Source organism: Barbatula barbatula, assembly GCF_947034865.1.
Source record: "Barbatula barbatula genome assembly, chromosome: 19".
NCBI classification, from domain to species: domain Eukaryota; kingdom Metazoa; phylum Chordata; class Actinopteri; order Cypriniformes; family Nemacheilidae; genus Barbatula; species Barbatula barbatula.
In genome coordinates this window covers 12,539,882-12,566,188 of record NC_136782.1, presented here as the reverse complement: position 1 = coordinate 12,566,188, position 26,307 = coordinate 12,539,882, and the positions used below count along the sequence as shown (strand labels likewise).

The 26,307-nt window shown below is 37.9% G+C and overlaps 1 protein-coding gene across 1 annotated transcript; it reads right to left on the bottom strand.

Moving 5' to 3' along the window:
- Positions 1 to 179: 179 nt before the first annotated feature.
- ppp2r1bb (protein phosphatase 2, regulatory subunit A, beta b) lies at positions 180 to 14,674 on the bottom strand. Its single transcript, XM_079481861.1, has 15 exons — positions 14,504 to 14,674; positions 13,526 to 13,616; positions 12,164 to 12,264; positions 11,850 to 12,082; positions 11,524 to 11,671; positions 11,288 to 11,443; positions 11,085 to 11,199; positions 10,918 to 10,988; positions 8,135 to 8,269; positions 6,233 to 6,406; positions 5,946 to 6,006; positions 1,849 to 2,003; positions 1,460 to 1,602; positions 1,278 to 1,369; positions 180 to 1,199 (listed from the first exon to the last, which is right to left on the bottom strand). Exons 1-15 carry the CDS (start codon positions 14,579 to 14,581, stop codon positions 1,183 to 1,185), a joined length of 1,770 nt encoding a protein of 589 aa, XP_079337987.1. The 5' UTR covers positions 14,582 to 14,674; the 3' UTR covers positions 180 to 1,182.
- Between the last annotated feature and the right edge of the window lie 11,633 nt (positions 14,675 to 26,307).

The window sequence follows — 26,307 nt, the reverse complement described above, 5'->3', positions numbered from 1 at the left end:
CATCATTAGTCTGGTAACTGTAGAAAACGGTTCATCAGGAGACCAGACTTGATTCCACATTAATCTTTAAAAATCATATAGGATGACAAACTCTATCTAATAGTGACGCTGTGTCGTTCCTTTCAGAATCATGCAACAGTTAGTCTGCCAGAGTGCTTTGAAAGACGACAAGGCAAGATACGTTGTTCAAAAGACTTTATTTTAGTCCCAAAAGTACACTACTGTCAAAAAGAAGTACAGTAAAAAACTCCTCATGATACGGAGCATGAACAAAGGGTTTCCTTAGAAATCAGTAGGTGAATGTGGATTGTAGTAATGAATACGGGTGGAATTCAGTTAAACCACATCCCACAAGAGATAACGTTCCTCCATGCTAGCCAGACGGCTTCATGCCATAAACATGCCCTCAATTTATAAAAGAAACAAACTCACAAGTAATGAAAGTGAACAAAATGACAAAGATTATTGGCACAAGTTACAGATGTTTGGCTAGCCCTCACACCCAGGCCAAATAGTGTGCGAGATGTACTTTCAGACACAAGTACTCCATGTTGAAGCACAGCTGATTCGGATAAATTCAATAAATGGGCCCTTATTGAAACGCTTATGACAACGTCTGACTTCATTACATCATTAAGCAAATTCCAAGAGACTGCAATGGATCCACCATGTGCCCTGAGCGTTGCTTGCCCCGTATACGCAGGGGACTGTGGTTAACTTGTGCAAGCACCGTGGGGTTTTCCCGGGGGAGGGCGCACATGTAAACAATATGCTGTGCGCTTGCAAATTTACTAAAGCAAATAAACAGGCATTTCGCTCCATCTGTTGCTTGCAGGATGAGCTTCGGTCTAAGAAAAGCAACAGCATGCAGAAGCAGTCACGTACCGATTACGATACGACTGCGCCAAAATGGCTCACGGGGGGTGGATGTGGGGATTGTTTAGGGGCGATAGGTGGGAGTCTACAGAGCTATGCGTAAACTGTACAAGCATCGGGACATTTGAGGCAGATTTGGGTACAGAAAGAGATGTACTATTAGATGACAAGGCCATCCTTTGATCCGTTCAATATCTTTGAGAGTAAAACAAGGATACACTGATGAAACTTAACCAATCAGAATTGACAATAAATAGAGCGCAACAAGTCTTGTGTTGTCAGTTGTCCACGTGGAGAAGCAGCCAATCAGGCCAAAGAAAGAACTGTAAAAACAGAGTAAAATTAATCAGAAACAACTTAAGCTAGTATAGTCTGAAAAAGAAATGAAACGATAGACATACCACTTATAGCTTCAAGAGCAAAGTACTTCACATCCATATCTTGGTCTGTGGCTAGTTTCTCCAGTACTGGTTTGACCTCTGCCTGCAAAGCGCTGTGGGATACATTAGTGTTATTGTTGGGATGTCTGCTAATGCTAACATCTCTATCATCAAACAAATTTGGAATTAAATAGAAAACAAACCTGCTTTCCAAAACCGGTCCCATTTTCTGCAGGCACTTGGCCACGTTGAAGCGTACGTTGGCCACCTGGTCATTGGACATCTTGAGAACTACAGGCAACATGTGCTTGGTGGTGATCTCCTGTCCGCATGCTTCAGACAAAGCCTGACACAGAGAAACACAGTGTGAATGAAAATGTGTTCATCCTTTATTCAATGTCATTCCAAGTCTGCAGAACGCAAACCAAGATATTTTGAAGAACGTCCATAACCAAACAACATTGGTCCCCATTTACCTCTATTGTACGGATACAGAACAACGGAGTCATTGGCAAGTTTTGAGCGACATTAGGATTAATATTTGTATATCACTTTAAAGATAAGAAACACGTTTCTAGGTTTCCACACTTACATTGATGCAGAAGAGTGTGGTCATCCTGTGCAGGTAGTTGGGATCATTGGCCATGCCAAGAACCTTGGGTACGATGGTGTTCTGAGCCCACTCTGCTCCAAACTTCTCCACCAGCTTCATTAGATTGCAGGTCGCAGCCTCTCGGATGGCATACACTACAAAACAAGACAATGGAACCAAACTTATTTCAAGTCATACTGGTAGGGCATACAGTCCTAAAGTTGTTTTTGAAGTTAGGAAACTTGAAAGATCATGCACAATAAGACAAGGAACACACAAAGAGTACATTTCCATTTGATTTTAAACCACCACTGTACCCTTAAAGGCATAGTTCCCCCGAACAATGAAAACATCTCCCCCACATCTCTCCTCCAATCACTAACAGTGCATTATCATTTTCCTTAGTTTTTGTTTTTCTCCCTAGGTGACTGACCGGGAATTGCGTACTCGTTCCCATATATTTATTTTGCCTGGTTTCAGCTTTCCCTGGATGGTTTGATCAAACAGATCGCTGGCATGTGAGCTGCTGATCCTGCTGGCAGGACTGTGTGCTGTTGATCAACAACATTGTTTTGTTGTTCTCCGTAACCACTACAGACTGCATTCCACCTGACTTCACAATAACTGGAATAGAGATTTCAATCCAAGCTATGTCACTTTTATTCCAGGAAAAGCGAGGCACAAACGTGTAACATCGTGCACAGCAGTCTCGTTTACAATCGGTTTGATGATGACATCATCCCTTCATTTTAAAGCCTTTCGATCCAATACCTCAGTCCAATCACAAAAAAGATAAATGTGTTGAGCTTTATGTAGGTCAAGCTTAAAGCGGAGATCAGAAAAACACGCACGACACAATCCTTTTTGACACGGTGGATGTTTTCCAGATGTGCCTGTGTGTTTTTTTCAAAGATGAATTCACATTTCTATAGCGCCACTCTGAGGTCTTACGCAAGCGGGAAGCGCTGGGTTACAAGAACATTCCAGTGATGTAACCCATCTGGCCCTTTGTCTGCAACTATGTCAGAATTTAATTGTGCGTCTGTGTTGTCCTCCGCACTGAAAATCGGCACTTGAACAGCAGGACCTACACAGCCCGTGTTCAGAACAGTTCCGACAACAGTTAAATTGAAGCGTTATTATGAAGCCCTCCAATCTGAAACATTTATTACCATAGACATGCAAGTGGTTCAAAAGCCTGATCTATTCTGGAACAAAGACTTTAAATAGGTTTAGAAGACAAAAACCAGCAAACTGGTGAGCAATGTGTGTTGTAAACTGGAACATTATGCATTCAGAGCTTTGTAAGGATGCTCATATTGATCGATTGACAGTTAACAGATAGTAAAAATCTTGATCAGTTAAACGATTATTAAAAGGTATGTTTATTTTTATATATTCTCCTTAATACTAAAATAATTTAATACGTTTTTAAATACATGTTTTAGTTTTCTGTATGGCGAAAGAAAAATATGCGAAACATGTCTTGACTCACGGACGGCAGACGCATGCGACTAGGTGTAAATGCCATGCTCACAATGCGCTGTGACATTATCTGTATTCCCGGTTAGGGAAGCTACTTTCAGTACTGTCCATTACAAAAATGTATCTCATAGATGCTTAACATCAGCAGCCGTGCGCTTTGAAAAGAAGAAAATGGCGCGACCGGTGGTTTCCCTGCCTCTTTTAGATGTGACGTAAAAATATTAATGTGAAATAGGAGTAAGCAAAAAATTGTGTTTGTATTTTGGTTGGGTATAGCAGATTGTATTTATATCGGTTTAACTAAAACACATTTATGCCCTCTTTGATATTAATCCTGGCTGGTGGAAAGCTAATGAAATGCACTTCCCGAGGCGTTCTCTCTAAATTCCTGGGACATCCGTGCCATCTGAAAGGGTGTTTTCTGCCACGGGTCTTACTGTAAACAGACTCTAGACAGTCACCACAACACATAAACATGTTACTTTAATAAATAAAAACTAGCCAAGCTTTGGATTAAGGTAGGCCTGCTATTTATATTTGATGAAAATCCTTTCTGACAGAAATAAACTGCGTTTCATCTTGTCATAATTTGTTATGTTAAGTAATTAAGTTATTTTCTTGCCTGTTTATTTTAAGTTTAGGACTGATAGGATTACTTTAGTTTCTTGCCATCGTCCAAAACGTGGCAGGTTCTTGAATGTGATGCCTTAAATACATTCTGCGTCTTATTTCGATTTAATTCCAATTTATTATTGGTTAACGTTCAGATAGCGAGTGTCGGTTCTCGGTTAGGGAAATTAACCGAAATGAGCATCCCTGTGTGAATTTTTTTGTGTGTTCTTAATTTATAAGCAATTCATAACTTTGAGCAAGTAACATGAAAAACCTGTCTCCTTACCTCGATACGCAACAGTAAGCTTATAATGATTTAAATTTGAGCTGTCTGGAACAGTTTTAGGTAAATGTCAGTTAATTTTGACTATTAAAAATATGTACAGTAACATGCAATTTTATGTGATAGAGATTTCGTTATAAGGCAAAACTACTGATTCTAGCTTTAATAATGATGCTTAATAAATGAGACGTAACTAAGAGATCTCGGAGATGTTTTAGCATGCTATGCTTTAACATACTACTTTCAAGCATGGCAAAAACCTTTTAGTGAAAGTGAAAAGCTCCACCATCAAATTTGTCCAAAATATTCACCGCCTTAAAAGGTTTCTATCAGACTTGCTGTGAGCAATATTTCTATTACAGTGCATAAAAACAAACCAACAATAATACATTCAATTTGGACATATCTGCGCTTTTGCACATCCCTAGTGAATGTGTGTGAGAATCAAGATTAGGGCACTGTGCAGACCGACATCTTGAGGGAAATCTATGCTTATACTACAATGAAACCAAAACACAAGAGTTTGAAAAAGATACAGAGGGGAAAAGAGAGAAAAAGAGCGAGCAAGAGAGATTCTTATCAGACTCTTGTAATTGGCAGACAGATCAGAACAGGAAGTGCTGAGATGCACGTCTCAATTTCTTTTTTTTCCTTATGGGGAAGGAGTAAGAAGGCAGCAGGAGGGAGGTGTATGAAGAAAGCAAAGCCATTCAGCAATATAAACTGTTCAACAGATAGAACTAAGTGTTTAAAGGTGTCATGAATTAAGAAATCAATTTTAACCCGAGCTGTTGCTATATAAAAGCTCATCGTATTCAAACAAACATCCTGTAAGTGTCAGAACAGAAGACGTCCTTTTACTGAAATTACAACTTTTATTGAGACCAGGCCCAGCGAACGCCGGGTCATGGAATGTACCCATCTATCATTGATAGGTTGAACAACGCCTCCACAGAAGATCAACGACTACTTCTGTCGCCCCGCCCACTGGTTCACGAATTATTTAGCAACACATAGTGCATACTCCTGCCTTTGTGATAATTGACAAACTGGTAAAGAAGAAAAAACATTTCAGCTAAAGATTCGTTTTGTCCGTCAGTTTAAACTAAACTACCCCGATACGATTTTGCGGTGTCGCCAACTTTGTTATTAATAAGCGCTTTTATGCTTGTTTTTGGTCTTAGATCAAAAAGCCTCATCACTGCTTTCTTAATAAATGGTGAGTTGCGGATTTTTTGATTCTTATAAAATATGTAATAAATTTGCATTTTAAGGATGGTTTTCATCACGTCTCTATTTGCTTATTTATTCTGTGAATATCTGGCAACTTCACTTTAGCGAAGGGCTCTCGATCAACTAGCACTTAGCTTGTCAAACATACACACAGAAATGTACATCACAGGGCACATTGATGTCTTTTGGAACTGTCATCCAATGGTAGCGGTGGCCGTTTACGTCCAAGTCTTCAATGGGCCCGCCCAGAAAAACAGTGTTTCTTGAGCCGGCCTCAAAACCAGGGTAGAAAAAATCCTATGACTTGTTGATTTTGAATGTACAAAAACGTAACCTTAAATAGACCTCAGACGACAGTATAAAATAATATAAAGCCACTTTTAAAAGATTTTCTCGGATTCCAGTCATTACCTACAGATTATTTCACGTTTTGTACTGTAATCTCTCAACAGAATCCCTATACAAGAAAACTCAGAAGACATACCGTGATCAATGAGCCATGCCATGCACAGGGAATTCAACTTCTCGTCGAAAAACTCCACACCCTGGGAACGAAGGGTTAGAGTTACATGCAACCAATAATGAAAAAACACTTTTTATATGTTCTTTCTCCATCATGGGGATAACATTCACATTCATGACATGGAAAAATACAGATTCCTTTTGTGAACCCCACAAACATCATAAGCTTCAAAATGACACAAATCTAGTCCCGATTTTAGAAAACAATCAATATGAAGATGTGGAAGTGGAGCACACACACACACTCACCAGTTGGCCAGCCAGCAGGGGCATGTACTCAATGATGGCCAGTCGAACCCTCCACTTGGCATCCTCGGCCAGTTCCACTATAGCTGGCAGCAAAGACTGAGATAGCTGCCGGATGCCGATCACCTCATTCACACAGTCCAGGTTAGAGATGATGTTCAGCCTCACCTCAGGACACTGGAGGACAATGAGGAAAAAATCTGCAGTTATTCTTTTCATTTAAAACTCGGTCCCACGTTTAGTCTCAGTAACTTTTTGACTTTGCTGTGTTATAAACCACTCTCAATTTCTAAATTACAACATTTCTGTGTAAAATTACACCATTTCATAGATCAAAGACGGCAAAGTGGACGTTGGTTAAAGAATTACTGTGGAGCAGACCTTTATTGTACTATATGCTTGTGAAATTCCTTGTTTTTAATTTTGGGATTAAAGGGACACAGAAAATGAAACTTCTGTTATGAATTACTTCCACCCCAAATATAAATTTCTTTGTTCTGTTGAACACAAAGATATACATTTAGAAAAATGTTAGCAACTGACATTTCTGGGACATGGACTATCATAGTGGAAACAAATAAATTGATAGTCTAAGGTGCCCCAGACCTGTTTGCTTATGTACATTTTACTAGATATCTAATTTTGTGTTCAACACAAAAACTAAATTATTAGACGATCATTTTTCCTACTATGGTAGTCAATGTTGTCCCAGAAATGTCAGTTGCTAACATTTTTCCAAATATCTTTCTTTGTGTCTATTAGAACAAAGACATTTATACAGGCAAATGCAATTAATGCTGACAGAATTTTCATTTTTGGGTGGAGTATCCCTTTAACAAGCACATATTTTTTACAATACAGGCCATGCACATTCGAAAAACTAAATCCACAGAATATTATTAATTTTCATAATTTTAATTCAATTTCTTATCTTAAAGGGGTTTACTGCAACTGTGCAGGAACATGTATTACGAAAAATAAAACGATTCATATTTCATTTGCGAGTTCAAACCTTGTGCAGCCTTCTCTTCAGTGAAAAAAATACATATTTTATATTGTCCATAAAAGGCTCATGTGACATTTAAACAGTGCATGCAAACACATTGCCAAATATTTGATGACTTGCTTGAGCAAGTACACTTTGGTGATGACCGACTAAAATCCAAACAACAAGTTTGTAAGTCAAACAGAGCCAGGCGGGTAGATAAGCAGCCAATGGAAATACACTTCAGTAATGAATTCACAGAAACCCGCTCCCAACGTTCTCAAGTCGTGTGTTTGACATTCAAGAGGAGACCAATAAAACAGAAGGAAACACAAACACAGGAGGCAGGCGCTTGGACAAGCTTCGGTTTTGGCTCACTGTCTCGCCGAAAGCTAAGGGCAAAGTTCAACTTCATTTGAAAACAGACTAAGAGTTTATTACTAACATCTTAAGATAATATGTCTAACAGACAAGTCATGAAAAGAAGCCCACCAATGGAACATCAATCGGGGACAGTAGAGAAGAAAACTGCCGTTCCAAAATCTAGTGAGCTGCCTACATAGAGAGCATTTTAAGGCACCCTATGTTTTCATTGACTACATAGGAAGCTGACTGCCAAAGTAAACCAGAGAGCAGACTGCTGTTAACAATTTAGCCCAGGGGTCCCCAAACTACGGCCCGCCCACAGATTTGGATGTGAATGAAGCGTTAAGTGCGAGTGATTTACATGTTAAGTCAATGCAAAGACACGATGACCTACTTGCGGCGCGAATGAGGCGTAATGCGCAAATTGAAAAAAAGTATTTTCAAAACTATTGAAAATAGTCATACAGATGTACCATCAATAAGTTTTTACCACAGGGGAAAGAGAAACACACACACACACAGATGAGAGTCCGGCCAATGGCCAGATAGGTTACCTCGTCCTTCAGTTGAGCCAGGAAAAGAGGCAGAAGATGTTCTACAGTGTTATCCTTGCCCAAGATGGTGGACAGACCCATGATGACAGAAGCCAGGGCGGATTTCACATGCTGGTTAGTGTCAGACACCAGCTCCTGTTTGGAGAAGAGGAGCACATCGAAATCAAGCTATTGTTCTACAAGTATGAATATTCAGAGCAAATGCCATTGATGAAGTCTATAAGGGGGAAAAATTAGTCACGGGTGTGCAGAGGCACGATCCAATCGAAACCTGGACATTTATTTGCTAGTAAACCGCAATGATCACACATTTTAGCAAAAAGCATGTATATGTAGAGGCTAATTGCCCATCGCATCTGCTGACAAAGCAAGCAGAAAACTGTTTGTATCTGGGAGGCATGATCTGATTACATAAGCTCATTAACAGATATCAAACATCACGTCATGAGACTCTCAGGCCACACAAGAGCAAAGAACATTTTGGAAAGCTAAAACAGATACAACATGTAATAGTGGGTCTGTTATGAAAAGTCCCGAGCTGGAATTTAGAAATCCAAATGTGAGGATAAAACATTTTATTGAAGCATCTTCACACAATGTATGAAACTCTTTTTATTTGATTAGCGCTTATTTTTAATAATATGTAGTATGTAGATAGAAATACGTCATTCTAAGGTTAAAAAAAACATAACGCTTTATTGTGTACGCTTTTTATACACGCATAGATATGTATATTATGTAGCTTTTCTATCTATAGATCAACCCAAAAATTACACGCTGGACCTTTGACTTTTGTCCGTGAATTGACTTCACATTGAACATTTCTTTTATACGCTTAAATAAAGTCTCTGCTTGTTGCTAATTTAATTGTTTTGCTCCGAGAAAAACATTGGATTATTCAGAAACGCAACTCATTGCCTCCATGCAGTTAATTAATAAACCAACGGCGATGGTGTTAAATTAAACCAATATCGGCCGATACATCGGTGCATCCCTACCATGAATAGATTTTTTCTTTCATGTGTTTTCGCAAGCATTGAATGTAAGATCATTTACATGAATTTTATAGCTGCTACTTGTCTTCTCCACTAGATTTCACTTTTTTTACAACGGGGATGTTACAACATGGATCCTATAGTTCAGTTATTGCTTAATTAACAAAACGGATGCAGGCGTGTTGTCGAAATTAAGACGTTGAATATACAGAGGTTTGTGGCGTTTTTTTTTTCTTATTCATTCACCGTTGCTATCTGATGTTTGGAAATATATATTGTATTAAATCTATAGACAGATTAAACCATATCAAAACAGAGACGTTTATTAAGTCTCTTTGAGAGCTAGCACGCACGGATCACATGCTTTTTGCTTCCCCACTCTCTTCTATTACAGCCAAAAATAATTTGATATGGAGCCAGTTCGCTAAATAATAACATAAAAATAAGTTAAATTTGTTCAACTTGCATCAGGCGCAGACTTTGAATTTGAGCTTGCGCATACAGAATTTACGCATCCTGTTAGCTGTCTTAATTCAATTCAATTCAATTTGATTTATATAGCGCCTTTCACAATTTGCATTGTTCCAAAGCAGCTTTACAGGGGAAAAACGAAAAACCCAAGAAAGGGTAAAACACACTACATGGTGTTTTATATAGTAAATCCAATTATTCTAGTAAAATAATATCTATAGTCAGCATCTCCTGGTGGTTTATTTAGCATATTTGCATTAAGTGAATGCTTGGCTTAGACACGACACTCGCTTCTTTAAGCTAGTGTAACTTTGTTTTCATTTTGTGCAAGTTGCAACAGTTCCTTTATGTGCAACAGAAACACGCAGTTTTACAGATCCTTTACGATTAATTAACCTTGACTTTTAGCGCGGTTAATAAGGAAATTCGGTTATCGCTGGATCCTCCATGTGAATCAGAATCGAATCATCTAAATCAATACACAGCCCTATCAAACAGTGATATACAGAATCATTTTGCTGCTTAACCGAACACATAAAACATCAGGCAAAGGCATTTAAACACACTTAAGTGATGATTCATTTTCTTCATTTCAAAGAAACAATTTCAACCAATTAAAGTGAATCAGATTTTCCATTGCTAATGTGAAGCTTAACTTAAGCCAAACTGTGTCCTGTACAGCTGTGTTGCCCATATAAAAGGTTCCGTGGTAAAATCCATTATATAGGCTTAAAGCAAGATTAGTAAAAATATTACAAACACCTCAACCTAATCCTGCAGTGACTTAATATATAAATGCAGAGCGACACGTGATCTACATTTTACAACAGTGACCCCTGCTGACTACGAGCGCCAGAGAAAAGTCAGACATTCAGTCAGTCAGACATAATAGAATTCAGTCCCAACAAACACTGTATTTAAACACTGATCATCTTTACAGACAGGTCATACCAGGTTGTTTGGGTTCCATTGCTTATGCATAATACACAATTGTTGAATCACTCCAAAGAGAAAGTCACTTGTTCAGGGCGAATATGCAAACAGAAAAAAAGGGAAAACAAACAGACTTCCAACGAGACATCTTCCTGGGGCCCGTTTCAATAAAGAGGTTTGACCAACACAGAGTTAAAATGTGAACGGAGTAGATTAACACAGAGATGCGAAACTGAGTTTTTGGTTTCAGAACAGCCGATTTTAGTTAGTTCTATCAACTCTGGGTAGACATACCTCGAGTGAACTACACTACACTACTGACCACTACTGTGTTCAGACACACGCCAGTTTATAAACAAGTAGGCATGATTAAAATGTGTGTACCTTGACGCATGGCAGAATGTGAGTCATGATGATGGTCTCCCTGCTGTCCTCTGGCAAATTTTCGCAGAAAACTGCAGAGATAAACAAACCAAGATATAAATGTTATTGTTGCGTGATTGCCAGCTTCCCAAAGCCCAATTTCTCTCAAAAACAAAAGCAAACCTCACCTTTCACCTTGTTGGCAGAAGCAGCGCGGACCTCTGCCTCGCAGTCTTTCAGCAAATTCTGGAACGCCGGCACCAAATCGTTCTTGGTGATTTCTGGGCCAACTGCCTTTTGCAACTTCATACAGACAAAAAAACAACCAAAGTTAAATCACTCTCACCGGGACAACACGGACGATGGCCAAATATGTTTCCTAAGAACCCACTTCTGAGAACTTGTCGGCCACCATGTAGCGCACCCTCCAGGACTTGTCCTCGGATGCCTGACGAAGAGTTGGCATGACCAGGGTCTCCAGATCCTCCTGCGGCAGGAGGGTTGCAATGCTAACGCCGGCTTCTACCGCCAGCAACCGCACGGAGTCCTGAAGCACAAGGTGAAAAGAAACTATAGCTACCAAAAGGAGCACTGACGTGATGCCTGCGACTAAATGCAACAGGCTACCTGCTCATCAGATGCTAGCGCTGTGAAGAGAGGAATGATGTCGCTCTTAACATAGTCCAGCTCTAGAACCTTAGCAAACTCGCCCAGCTTAGATGCAGCGGCACGGCGCACCATTGGGGTGTCATCTGAGCAGAGAGTGCGGAAGTGCCTGCAGAGACAAACATAACATCACAGTCTATATGATATAAAAAATGTAATCATCTCAAAAAACTAAATTAAGTACATTCTACCAAAGTTTAAATTCAGCTAAATGTGACATTGTCCCTGTATACATGAAAAAGGTAATGTGTACCTATAATAAATAATGACAACAATATTTAACTTACTGGCGGATTTCTGCTTTAACAGAGCTGGATACACGTGGGTAACAAACGCTAAAAAGACCGCAGGCAGATGTTCGGGAGGTGAACCAATCCCCGCTGGCCAGACGCTTTACCAGTGGCACAAAGTGCACCTCCAGGTCTACGGGGGAATGTTCCTGAGAGATCTTCCGCAGAGACTCCACAGCCTTGTCCCGCACAACTGTTTCCTCCACAGTCGCCAAACTCTCCAAGGGAGGCTTAAAGAAAACAGTTGTTTACATTTTTGAGATATCACTGAACGTGTGCTCAGTCCAGTGCAAATTTTTCATTGTTCTTACCAACAGACAGTGGACAAACTCCGGACCTCCAACCAACAATGCGAAGCTTCCAAGTTGCTCGGCCAAGGCAAGAAGAACTTCATCTTCATCATAAATGGTATCTAGAGATGAACGGATACCATTTAATTAAGACATCCCAATGCTTTTAAAATCAAAAGTTATATCAATATCTTTAAAAAGCAACTACTATGATTTCCATAAAACTACATTTTATGCGGTGTGTAATGTTGCTGAGTGTGACTGTAAGCCGAAATTGAACAAATAACAAATTTATGGCCTTGAAAGAAAAAAAGGAGTCGACTCTGAATCCCGCGAATGAGTCGTCTGTCGTTCTAATTTCAGTAGATTAGCATCACTGTGTGTAATGCCGGCCTACATTTAATTTTTTTGACACTGCTACGCTTTACGCGGTAGACCAACCAAACCACACGAAACCATCTAACCAATCAGATCAGGCTGACAGAAAGGAAGGGATTAGACAGATAAATCGCCGTACAAATCATTTGAGAGTCAGTCAAGAATTGAGGTAATAATAATTATTGGAAAATGTAAGTGTTTTTACACAACCTATGTACTATTAATAATTATAATAATAATAAAGTTTTTTATTATTAGTAACCGTTGCAGTATTTTGGAATTACTGTTTTGTATGTCGCTAATATTTTTGTACTCCCTAAAATGTATAAAACAAGCATTTATATTGTATGAATTATAATGTAAATATTTATTTGTACATTTTAATGTTAAACGGTTGATATGTAGCCTACCAGTTTCATTTTAAATCCAAAAGTCAGAAATCTAATTATAAAATCAGTGTAAATAAATCATTGTAATTGTTCCTTTATTTCATATTTTTCTATTTTAATAATAACTGTCATTATTGGAAAATGTAAGTTTTTACACAACCTATGTACTGTCAAAAACTACCTTATATTCCGCCACAGTAAAAAAAAAATAGTTTAAAGAAAGTTCACATCGAAAAAACAAATCGAAACGAACTAAAAGAAATGAAAAACTGGCAGACGTATATTTGAATTTTGCATTCACTCTGCACACATAGTTTGTTCACCTGCAATACGTCTCGTAGACATCTGCTGTCAAATGCCCTATACACATCTAGAAGATGTCTGTAAGATGATTATGATTAAGAATAGATGTAAAACTGCTCTTTCTAAGATGTATAGCAGATGTTTGCCAGATCAGCAGACGTCTTCGAGGCGTACTTCAGATGAGCAAACTATGTATCGCAGATGTAAATCCAGAGGTCAAATAGACGTCTGCCAGATGTATTTGTGCTTATAGGAGGATTTAAATGTCAGATTTAGATGAGAGCAAATTGTGTTTGTTGCATTGATGTCTTACCGGTGAGGAAAGGCAGTAGTTCAGTTCGCGTTCTCTCCACGCCAAGAGCCAGAGCAATAGTGGACAGCTTCTTAATACTGTTCAAACGCAACTGAAAAGGAGGAGAATTTTATTTGTTTTAGAGCAACTGCAACATTATGGACAGGACATTTGTTGTCAAAAATTCATTATCGCTGACTGTATTAATAACAACCAATATATTGAACCATCAGTTTTCTAAAGCACTGACGATAGAGTCCAAACATATCGGTATATATTTGTGCTTTCTATTGCAGATTAGAGAAATATAAAACCTTTACAGGACGTTTTAGGGAGACAAAATACTACTGCTATTACAAAATGCAATAATAGAGAAGGAATAGTTCTCTGTAGAACATTTTGTCTTAATCATTTAATTTCGTGTGCACATTTAAAAGGAAGAATCAAAGGTATGACCGTCATCATTCTAAAAGCTACATTAACCTGACTCATTCAGATACATGTGAACACGTCGACAGAGACCTTGAGTGGGCATTTAAACCACAAAATACTCTCACATTTGAGACATCCGTATGATTAAAAACTTGAATAATAGTGAAAAAGATTAATGGCAATTTGCGTGGAATTGCATATTTGCTTTTCAATTGATCTACGTGTAAACAAGACACAATATCCATATGCAAGATCTTGTACGGCTATGATGCGCAAAACGCTCAAGCTAAACAGCTCATTGGGCTTTGAATTAACAACAGAACGCGAAGTCATTTCAGGATCATTATAGCCGATGAGATATTATCCACGCTTGGTCAGTTTATTAGAGAGAATCGAATCAGCCCCTGATGCATTTAGATCTTGGAAAACATTCAAAAGCCGATTTCCTTCATAACAAATCTGTGCAAGCATCGGTTAGCTGCTAAGCGACCCATGTTAGCAGCAGTTACGCGTTTGTATGTGTATTTTACTTTAATGCAACACGACGTCTCTCTGACTGATGTTTACCTGAACATCTTCATTCCTTAGTTCGTCGATCAAAACAGCGATGGGGTAAAGTGAATCGTCTCCTTCTGCTCCTGCCATTTTAGCCTTGAATAATGATCACAGTAAAGAACCTGCTTGGGTGCTGCGCCCTGTTTCCGCCGTTAAGGAGTCAGCGCGCACTGGCTGATGGGAAAACGCCAAACAAAATACGAGTCCTTTAGTACTCATTAATGAGTGAGGAATATTGTTTTTGATTCTTGATTGATACTCTCTTAGGGCTTGTTTGATTATCAGTTTATTTTTATTTACTGTTAATGCTTCATTTTTCATGTGTTGTTTTTTATTATTATTGCAGTATTTTGGAAATACTGTTTTGTATGTCACTAATATTTTGTATAACCTAAAATGTATAAAACAAGCATTTGTATTGTTTGAACTATAATGTAAATATTTATTTGTACATTTTAATGTTAAACGGTCGTTGATATGTACCAGTTTCATTTTAAATCCAAAAGTCAGAAATCTAATTATAAAATCAGTGTAAATAAATAATTTTAATCGTTCCTTTAATTAATATTTTTCTATTTTAAATGATAAACAAGAAACAAAAAAAAAAGGTTTAATCTTTGTATTAAGGCGAAAACTGTAATGATGATGTTTTTTTTCGTTATATGCACGTTTGTTCGCTCATTCATTTGTCCATTAATTCGTTCAAAAATATATAATGTCAGTCAAGTGAAGTAATTCTTATTAAAATAAATATCCAACATATGGCCAAACTGCATTCTTTTCTTGTTCATTATATGTCCCTAAAAATCTTGCAGAGGGGGACTGCCTGCTGTTATTAATCAAGTAGCTGGAGGCCGTGCTGCATGACGTCAAGCATTCCTCCCTCTCTCATCCAGCCCTGCTTCACATCCACTGCTTTCTTCCTCCTCAGATGTCTGCCACACACTTTGAGCATATTCATTTTTGAGCTTGTCTCCCGTACACTTCCCTCAAAGGTCCAGAACCCTCTAGGTGTACAGCTGTGCGGAGACCACCCTCGCCTTTGTTGTTTATATAAAACAAAAAATGACGCACTCTTTAGAAACCTAGGGGACAGATTAAGAGATTCAGAGTGAACATGGTCAAGAAGTTGATAGACAACACGTTTAGCGTTCTATCAATCTACGAGGACACGTCAAGGTCTTTGTTGTGCTGCTTTTGCAAAAATCACTTCATAATGACTGACTAGATGTTGTACCCGTACTGTTACAGAAAAATTATAGTCATTACAGAAAAGAACATTCGTTCTTCAAATCAATCACATTTGCTGTCTTGTTCCCTTATGTAGGCCTATTGCTTCAAAAAATCTTAGGAAAACCCTGATTTGCAATTTCATGCAATTTTACAGTTCAATTTTCCCAGCTATGATTTATTTGAATGTAAATGACCACATGCATAGCCTACCTATGAGTTTGGAAAGAAACGACTTGTTTTTGTTAATTTTGACTGAAAACAGACCAGCTGTCTCATGGGTATTATGTCACCAGTTGATTGGATAAAGGCCTACCTCAACCAAAGACATCACCCTTGGCCCAATTTCTGAACCACAGACCAATAACTTACTGTAGACATAATGATTCATAGTTTAAGATGTGGGCGGGGCAATTAAATCTAAATGGTGCCTTGATGACCAATCACACAGCACATGGCCGTCACGGTCAATCTTACAAATTAGTACCGTCCATTGCTAGTGCATAATGAAGATGATGCTGCTGAGTAAATAGAAGTTCACTAATGAGGAAGCCGACAAACAGGGGAAGAAAAAAACAGAGGAAGATGCTGATAGCTCTTTTATTTAGCACATGACAAGGAGGAAGGAGAGGGTGCTTAAATTGCCTGACATGACATATCGAGTTTGTGAACTGAATAAAAATCATGTGAGTCATTCTAGCGGGAAAACAAAACAATTGTGGTATTAGGCCTACTCAATATTCTATAAAACTTGTGTAAAGCTGTCAGACCTCAGAGAAGAGATCGCTCTTCAGACATGAAATAGGTATGCAACTAATGAAACTTAATTACATGACCATGTTAAACAATTCTACATAACTCAAAGAACATAAGAGGAGAAATGCTGATAGCACACATTAGAGAAACGTCTGGTCAGTAGCAGAGCCCTTAAGTACTTTTCAATCACTCATCTGATGATGCGCTCTCCATCCTCCCCCTCACATCTGCGCAGTTTTTGAAGATGTGAAGATGTGAGGAAAGACCTGACAGAGAGCATCTGCAGTCACGGTCCAAACAGCTAAGGCTTAGTTCTGCTTTTCTGAATCAATTAGCACAGCCATTTAAAAGCAAAGACAGAGCATGGGCTGAGCTGATACTCTCTGACGCCAAACCGCATCCCATAAGGCTGTGCAGGCGGAGGTGTGATAGCGAAACTAAGGCAGGGCTGGGGGTTGAATGCTGTCTTTTGAAAACTCTGACAGCTGTTTTCCCTCAGGGATTATATATCCGTTTTTTCTACATTTTGAAACAATGACAGAAACAATAGATACATGCATCACTGTCGTAGCACGGGCCCTACGAGCGCTTAAAAATGTGACAAGGAACAAAGCGCTGTTGATGGACGTTGTTTTGGATAGACCGTGCCCTGGGTTACGAATTGTACATAAACAAGGGCTGGTTGCTTTAAGACATTGGCCCGGTTTCATTGACAAGGCTTAGCCTAAGCCACGACTATGCCTTAGTGAATTTAGGTTATTTAAGTCGCTTTTATTCAAATGCCTTAGAAAAAAATGACCGATGTGCATCTTGAGACAAAACAATGACACTGAATTTTCAGTCAAGACTGACTAGTCTTAAGCCTTGTCTGTGAAACCGGGGCACTATGTTTTAAAATAAGCAATGTAATCTGTAATCGAATCTGTAATCGAAGCAGGGCTGCACAAGAAAAAACGTAAATTTTTAAAGTGTCATTTTGTAGTATCAAAATTGGTTGATCTATTAATTTTAAGTACTTTATATTTCTGATTTACTTATCAATAAAGGACTTTCTTTCATCTGTAAACCATTACCTTCTATGAAGTATGGATCAAAGCCAAATTTAAGCACCACAACATATATCTAGGCCTATTGTATCTTAAATCAACAAGACTTGGGGGTTGGTTCTCGAGTTTGTAAACAATGACCTAACAATTACCCAGCACTTGCTACCACCTACAGTAAAGCAGCAACACCCTAGAAACCATCCAGAACGTCCTAGCAACCCCTGACCAATACCCTGGCAACCACCCACAACACCCTAGTATAAGGCAATCTACCTAATATCTATTACGGCACAGGAAAATTAATCATTGTCATGAAGTAAAATTCTGTATGTGGCAGTCAAGATGCATTTAGACACATTTAATAAATATCTGCACAATAAAATAGAAAGAAAATGGCAAATCCACGCTTGCAAAGATGTGGCCTCGAAGAGAATCAAAATCCTTTACGTCATGTTGCCATAGCAACAGCACCAGATTGACCCAAGATTCACTTGGTGGATAATTGAAGTGAAATGTATGAGTGGGTCAGCTGGATGCACGGCTGAGTTTGAGAGCAATCTGGGAAATAGCGTGTGTTCAATGTACGGTCTGCAGGAGCCGTCCATTAACCTTGAAGGATGCTCAACAGAGGGCAAGTTAAAGAGCGCTACAGCTGGGCTTAAACCATGACAAAGTGTTCTGGCTTCACCATAGGAAATTGTATGCATCTATATATATTCATCTCGTTGTCATGTCTTATTTTCCAGATATTGAATAAAAGTGTTTTGCTCGGCTGTGCTTTGAATGGGAATATTATTACAGTAAAATGAAAGATTGAGGACACGACAGATACAGATTCATAATGAAACTTCATGTAGGGTAACACCATACATATAGTAGCAGCTGGTAGGATGTATCACGCTTCCTCTGTTAAGCCTGTTGTGGTTTTCTTCAGGATATGATCTTTTTTTCTGGGCCTGATGAATGATGTTTATCCACAGTCTCCAAAGCAAACTTCAATGGGGTTTTCATCAAACACATGGTTACAGATACAGTTGAACAGGAAGACGTACTCAACTTTAATATCTATTTACGTGCAATATTCCATTCTGTATTCAACCTCACCAATAGACTAAAAAGAAAATTAGGTTCAATTTGACTCTAGTGTCTCTCAAAAATTGTAGATCCTTCCTGAATAACTTATTTTACTACTGAGAACAGTAGGAAGGTTGATATGGCAAGCCTTTCCACACAACATGACGTAAATCTGAAGTACTCGGCAAGCAGAACTCAATAAAGGAGGATTATTGGATTGACCTGGTTGACTAAGGCAGATCCGACATTGCTCACTCAAAGAAGGAACATGCCTCGGGTGGTCCGTATGACTCTTCAGCTATATTCCAAGTCTTTTCAAACCAAGCAACAGCTTTGCATGTGAAACGGACTGAAATTCAATGTATTTTTAATGTAATCTTCCCCTCCAGTTATTAAAAATCACTTCAACTGAAAACATGACAACATGATCATTTTTATATGTATAGAAATGTCTTTGTTGCCATGTTGATCTGAACTGCAACCAACATTTTCACCTTGTTGAGTGAAACACAATTTATAGGGATTCGATTTTAGGGTCATTCAGACCAGTTTCTAGTCAGATCAAGTGATTCGCTGAAAGGATTAAAAAAAACTTTTTTAGTTAGTAACTTTCAAACAAAATCATTCAGAACACCTCATATTTAGCACATACATCAATTTATTTGTTATGAATTTTTTTAAACTTTTATTGTGAAGGCTTTAGTTCACTGCACGTTTCAAGGAATGTCATTCACGTCGATAATGACATGAGTGAAATTTCTCATTTTTGGGGACACTGTGAATTTAAACAGGCCTTTCAAACAAACAACCCTTAAGAAAGAAATTCATAAACAACACCACAAACAAACGTTATGTGGCCCAAACCAAACTTCATAACTGTTGAGTTGTTTTAATTAAATTGAATACAATCAATATATAGTAAAATATTAATGTAAATTAACAATATCAAATAATCATATTTACTAGCAACTAGATCAAGACCGATGACCAAACACAGACCAGAATCAGGCAGTCGTGGCTTTATGATTAGAGAGTCGGATTTTGGACCAGACTGTTGCTGGTTTGATTCTCAGGCTATGAAAGTCCTGTCATTATTACTCACATTCGAGTTCCAAATCTGTAAAAATGTATTTGTTCTGAAGATCACAGAGAAAGATATTTGAAAGAATGCTTATAACCAAACAGATCTTGCCCCCCATAGTATAGTAAACACTTTTGACTAACATTGTTTTTTCCTACTATGGTAGTCAATAGGGGGCAAAATGTGTCTGGTTATAAGCATTTTCCCAAATATCTTCTCTGTGTTCACCAGAACAAAGAAATGAATACAGATTTGGAACAAGGTGAGTAAATGATGACAGAATCTTTTACCTTTTAATCTTTACCTTTTAATGCTGAAGTAAGCAAAGGAGAGAATGAGCAAGAGAATTGTTTTCATTAGACATAAAACAGACAGTTATTGGTTAGTCAAATGAATGCGGAACAGGTGTGTTAAGAGTTGTTTTTAGAAAGTTTCGAAGGATGCTGGCAGTTCATTCCACCACAGTGGAACCGAATGAGTGAAGGTTTTTGCAATTGATATGTTTATGGAACAACCAGACGTCACTCTTTTTTCACACCGCAGAAACTAGACATGTTCGTTGTCAGCTGTACTCACCATTATTGAGCAATCAACAAGTTTATTACAGTTTCAGTTATGGCATAACACCAGGAAACGCTACAAAGATCACAACATCTTGCCCTAGGCAAAAGATGTGAACGGTCTGTTCCTCCCGGGCTGTGTTCAAATAGAACAGTGTGATCTTGACGAGGCTGAATCCAGCTTCTTATTCGCAGTTTCTTATTGACGCTATCCGTTCCACCTTAAAAACGCGAAGCATCCGCTTTTCCAGTTTCTTATTCACGCGTAGCTTAGGGATCATCTCGCGTTTCTCTTCTTTTACGTTTTTAAAATAAAAACTTTTGTGTGTGTGTGTGTGTGTGCGTGCGTGCGTGCCTGCGTGCGTGTGAGAGAGAGAGAGTGCACAGATGATGGGATGCTGCTTGCTGTCTAAGTCATGACATGCTGAATGCCCCTTGGATGAACGTGAACTTCACGTGGAACCTCCATCACCCACTCCCCTTACCATTCTCTATATTACTTTGATAGAACAGTTTTTTAGGCAGCCTATCTCCACAAAGAATATTAATCATATCCAAAAGTACCTACATGTTTCTAAGTGCAATATTCTAGTGCAGAGCCTGCAATACGGTTTATGCATAATTAAGTAAATGATGTGTATATTTGTAAAAAGCATAGTATACACCGTTTTTTAATACTTTGCATATCTATAATTAACTGTACATCTAATGTAAATTAATTATTTTCATCATTGATGTATTTTATTGTTATTCTATATATATATTTTTTTTCCATTTCCTGTGTTTGTCTATACTGTATTTTTTCTTTCCGAGCTCCTGAAACCAGAACACGTTGCTTGTCTGTGTGCACAATTAGAAAATAAAGCTTATTAGAATTTTCTTCTGATCCACTGCTCTTATACAATTTATTATACTCTTGTTGGTCTAAGCCAGTGCGTATATTACTGCTATGTAGTTACATGTATTTAGATTTATGTAAACTTTGTCACTTGTTGTATGTACAGAATATGTGTTTTTGTACAAGTATGTCTTTGATGGTGCGTTAAAAGTTCCACAGGTGGGTTATACCTTGTCTTGATGTCTACCGCATGGGGTGCCATATCTCGACTTTCTTTGAGGGTGCGTTAGAAGTTCTACATTGGAGTTATACCCAGTATTGGCGACTAACATCTAGCCAAAAAACAGACATTTTTACTGTAGCATTTTGGAGTTATTGACCCCTGAAGTTGGCATATTTCACAGTACTCTTCAATCGGCAAATGCACCTATGGGACATTTTGAGGTACTACATCTCAAGAACCTTTAAGGATGCGTTAAAAGTTCTACATATAGGTTATACCCAGTATCCTTGACTACCCCCTGGCCAAAAAGCAGACAATTTTACTGTAGCATTTTGAAGTTATTGACCCCTGAAGTTGGCATATTTCACAGTACTCTTCAATGCACCTATGGGACATTTTGAGGTGCTACATCTCGAGAACCTTTAAGGATGCGTTAAAAGTTCCACATAAGGGTTATACCCAGTATCCTTGACTACCACCTGGCCAAAAAACAGACAATTTTACTGTAGCATTTTGGAGTTATTGACCCCTGAAGTTGGCATATTTCACAGTACTCTTCAATCGGCAAATGCACCTATGGGACATTTGGAGGTACTACATCTCAAGAACCTTTAAGGATGCGTTAAAAGTTCTACATATAGGTTATACCCAGTATCCTTGACTACCCCCTGGCCAAAAAGCAGACAATTTTACTGTAGAATTTTGAAGTTATTGACTCCTGAAGTTGGCATATTTCACAGTACTCTTCAATCGGCAAATGCACCTATGGGACATTTTGAGGTACTACATCTCGAGAACCTTTAAGGGTGCGTTAAAAGTGCTACATATAGGTTATACCCAGTATCCTTGACTACCACCTAGCCAAAAAGCAGACAATTTTACTGTAGCATTTTGAAGTTATTGACCCCTGAAGTTGGTATATTGCACAGTACTCTTCAATGCACCTATGGTACATTTTGAGGTGCTACATCTCGAGAACCTTTAAGGATGCGTTAAAAGTTCTACATATAGGTTATACCCAGTATCATTGACTACCCCCTGGCCAAAAAGCAGACATTTTTACTGTAGCATTTTGAAGTTATTGACACCTGAAGTTGGCATATTTCACAGTACTCTTCAATGGGCCGTTGCACCTATGGGACATTTTGAGGTGCTACATCTCGAAAACCTTTAAGGGTGCGTTAAAAGTTCTACATATAGGTTATACCCAGTATCCTTGACTACCACCTAGCCAAAAAAAAGACATGTTTACTGTAGCATTTTTAGGTTATGGACCCGTGAATCTCACGTTTGGCATATCTCACAAAACGGTACAATGGCGGTTGCACTTTTAGCACATTTTGGGGTGCCATATCTCAACTGTCTTTGAGGATAAATGTTAAATGTTCCAGAGCTGTGTTATACCATGTCTATTTGTCTACCAACATGCCAGAAAGCAGACTTAGTTTTAGCGTTCAATGTGCAGGGGATAAGGTGATTTCTATCAATGCCCAAGGTGCTGAAATGGCTATTAAGAATTAGAATGCCTTAAAAATACAATATCAATTACATTTATTCTGGTAATATCATTATTCACAAATAAAGTTTCTCAGCCAGATATTGTCCTATCCTAACAACCATACATTAATTCAAGGCGCAATTTGTAAAACAAGACATTTACCCATTAGACTGGTAATGTTGTCCAGGGTCACAATTAAGTTCTTAAACACTACAGTCTTTATTTCTAAATATTTAAAAAGGTGGTAGAATACTCTTTAAGCATCTAAATCACATTGATTCCCTTTTTTTATATTAACATAAGTGACTTAACAGTAGGTTTAACAACGCGGCCCCTTTAAGAACTGCAGCCCTAAGCAGGTCTAATGTGCTTACTATTTTCATAACTCTTTGTATTCATTTAATACTTCAGAATACAAAATGTGCTTTCTGGCATAATCTTGCCTGTTTTGTTCATTCAAGGACGAAAGAGAAGTTAATACTGGTCCGCTGTCTGAAAGATTCTGACGCAGCCTACCAGACGGAACTGCTACCCACAGCCAGAAACTGTCAACATACTGGACGTATCAATGCAACCATTTTTCAATCTCGCCTTAATAGTTTAAAGACCTTTATATGAATAAATGCGTGATTACATTAAAATGTATGTAGTTGGCAGACGCTTTTTTCCAAAGTGTCTTAACTTGCTTTATCCTATGCATATACATAGGTATGTGCAATCCCAACTATAGTGTGACTGTAATTGCGTTGGTAAAATAGTACAATTAAACTGACTACAAAAAAACTTAAACGTATGCCTACCTGGACTAAAATGTTTGACAGCTAGGACCCCATCGCAAGATGTCTAAGGATGTTTACAGGTAAGCGAATTAATTTCTGCATACATTTGTTTATGTATTGAAAATATAGGCTCTCTTTATACATGGTGTGTGGCTTAACGTTAGTAGGCCTACTATTGTTTTATTGGCAGTACTTGTTTACAATGATCTATCAACATTTTATAATATTCTTGCGTGCAAACATTCATTTAGTTTTGTTGTTGCAGGTTCAATGTGTTTGGAAAGGAATGTGTTAAGATTGTTTAATAGATGACTGTGGGTGTTTTTGTTTGGGGGCACACAGTTTTTAATGCAGTCTTAACCTGTATTGTAACTATGTTCATTGTTAACAGATACGGTATGTGTCTGTGAGTGAGGAAAACATTTTCACAGAATTAGCAGAACTCCAGTCTAATGGACAGTCTTTCAGTACTTCTTCAATACTTCTTATCAAGACACAGGTGTCTGGGGACAGCTATGTTGTTCTCTAGCTATTCCTAACAATTTCAAGAACAGAAAGAGACTTCACAAGATCTCTTCAATAAAAGTAAATTAATCTCTCCCCCTTTCTGTTTTTAGTTAGGTTTTTCAACACATCTATCTCGATGCATTACCTCACATTTAAACTTTGTTGTAATTTAAAATTTAAGTACGGACATAACCGAGTAGAACACTGATATTCCTTAAATATGCTTGAGAGTAGTCAATGTATTGTGCAATATGAAGTAATTTATTAGTTTTTTTACATAATAAGGCTGAGCATTCCAGTTCAGTGGAATCCGTTTCTTCTAAAACTCTATATTGTGTCTGCAAGCTACCAAACACCTTGGACAAACCATATGCTCAGTGTGACAGGTGTAAAGATTGGTTTCACCCAAAGTGTGTAGGATACAAGAGCATTGAAGACATAAGTGATTTCACCATGACTGTGTCCTGACTGCTCCACAAAAAAGACAAGTTTACCATTACAGGGGGACAAAACTTAACTTTAGGAATCTTGATTCACCATAGTCTGGTGACATTGAAAAGAAAGGGGGGGGGGAGGAGGATGAACAAAAGCATACATCTTGTACAGAAGGAGATTAACAGGCTCAGCAGTGCCCCCCTGAATTACAATTACAGCTGTCAAAAGATGAGTGGAATGGAATAAAACCATGCAAAAGACAAGGATATAGAATCCTTAAAGCTGGCTGGACAGACATGCTTTCAGAAAAACTCTGTCAAATTAGCAACTGTGTTCTGGCATTTTCGTATAATAAAGCTATTCAGTATCAGTCAAGAAAGAAATTGTGTCCATTCTGGCAAGGAAAGGCCAGTTGAAAATTTCCCGGTTGTGCACAGTTGAGGAACCTGCCAGAGATGCAGACTGTGTCCTGGTTAAGGTGGAAGTGTCTGGCCAAACAGATCATTCTACAGGCTTCACATTTCGAAGACGCACTAGTAAAAGTGAAAGGAAGACATAAAAGGGAAAATTTGCCAGTTCATTTCCATCGAAAACAGACAAAATATATATATTTTTTACATTTACATGATCGTAAAAGAATAACTAATTATGTTCATGTCTTTTCATTTTGTGAAGATGAAAATACCCAGAAAGAACTGGAAGACTGAAGAGTGCCTACAATGCAGGAATGATCATTATGAGCAAAACAGCTTAATTAGCTCTCCTCATGATTACATAATACAAGGGTAATGTATCTTCGAAAAGTTTACCTTTAATGTTTAATATGTAATATCCACTGAAAAATGTCTGAAGAACAGTACAGAAATTGTTGAAAAAGTTCTTACTTACTGTTGAAAGGATGCAGAATAAATTTTCAAACCTTAGTAATGCGTGGTGATTCATATAAACTGATACAGCTTAAGAAAAGTAAAAATAAAACAAATCAGCATAAAATATATTGCACCTTAAGAACAGCTGCAGCACTGAAAAAGAAAACTAAACCTATACAACAATGTTTCATTGGTTTCATAGGCTCACTAAATAATGTTTAAGTGACCCAGTACACAGCAAATTTCTAAAAGTTCAGCTAACTCCTTTTTAAAATTAATAAGTCACTTTCTCGATTTAGGTCAGACACTGTACCAGTTTTGATCTACACTGAAGTCCTCTCTGTAGCCAAACATTTACATAATGGATCTTGTAACCTTGCAGTTTAGCGGATTAAATTGTAATATTACCGTTTAGTTGAAAGTTATGAACAGCAAAAAATACTAAGACAGCTTCAACACTTAAGTATTTTCCATTTCTCAAACTTTTACCTCGGGATGCTCATCATGAGGTGAATAGTGATCACGCCAGCGTCCCACAAAGACTTCAGATGATTAAACACATGGGGACAGATAATGTCAAGGCATGCAACAAAGAAAATTTAAAAAAGGCATATTACAAATAAACTTTATTTATCAATGTAATTTATGTCCTGTATTATTTATGAAGCACTTTCTTAATAATTCTTATTTTGATTATTTATAATGGCAAGCATATGCAATCAAATAAATGGAAACACTTTACAATGAGGTTCAATTTGTTAACAATGCATTAACAGACAAACTAACAATGAAAACAATCTACAACTTCTATTAACACAAGTGGTTCTCTTGCTACTGGTTTAATTGAGGACTCAAATTCTCCATTTCTACCGTGAAAACAAAATAAGATACCGAAATCTAACATTAGCTTGACACAAAGC

Bases quoted from the DNA above. Each gene is read 5' to 3' on its own strand.
- ppp2r1bb (XM_079481861.1), bottom strand. From the start codon at position 14,581: ATGGCAGGAGCAGAAGGAGACGATTCACTTTACCCCATCGCTGTTTTG. The intron at 12,083-12,163 runs GTAAGAACAATG...GTTTTCTTTAAG, and splicing joins AGTTTGTCCACTGTCTGTTG to CCTCCCTTGGAGAGTTTGGC. The intron at 1,370-1,459 runs GTTTGTTTTCTA...TGTATCCCACAG, and splicing joins GGACCGGTTTTGGAAAGCAG to CGCTTTGCAGGCAGAGGTCA.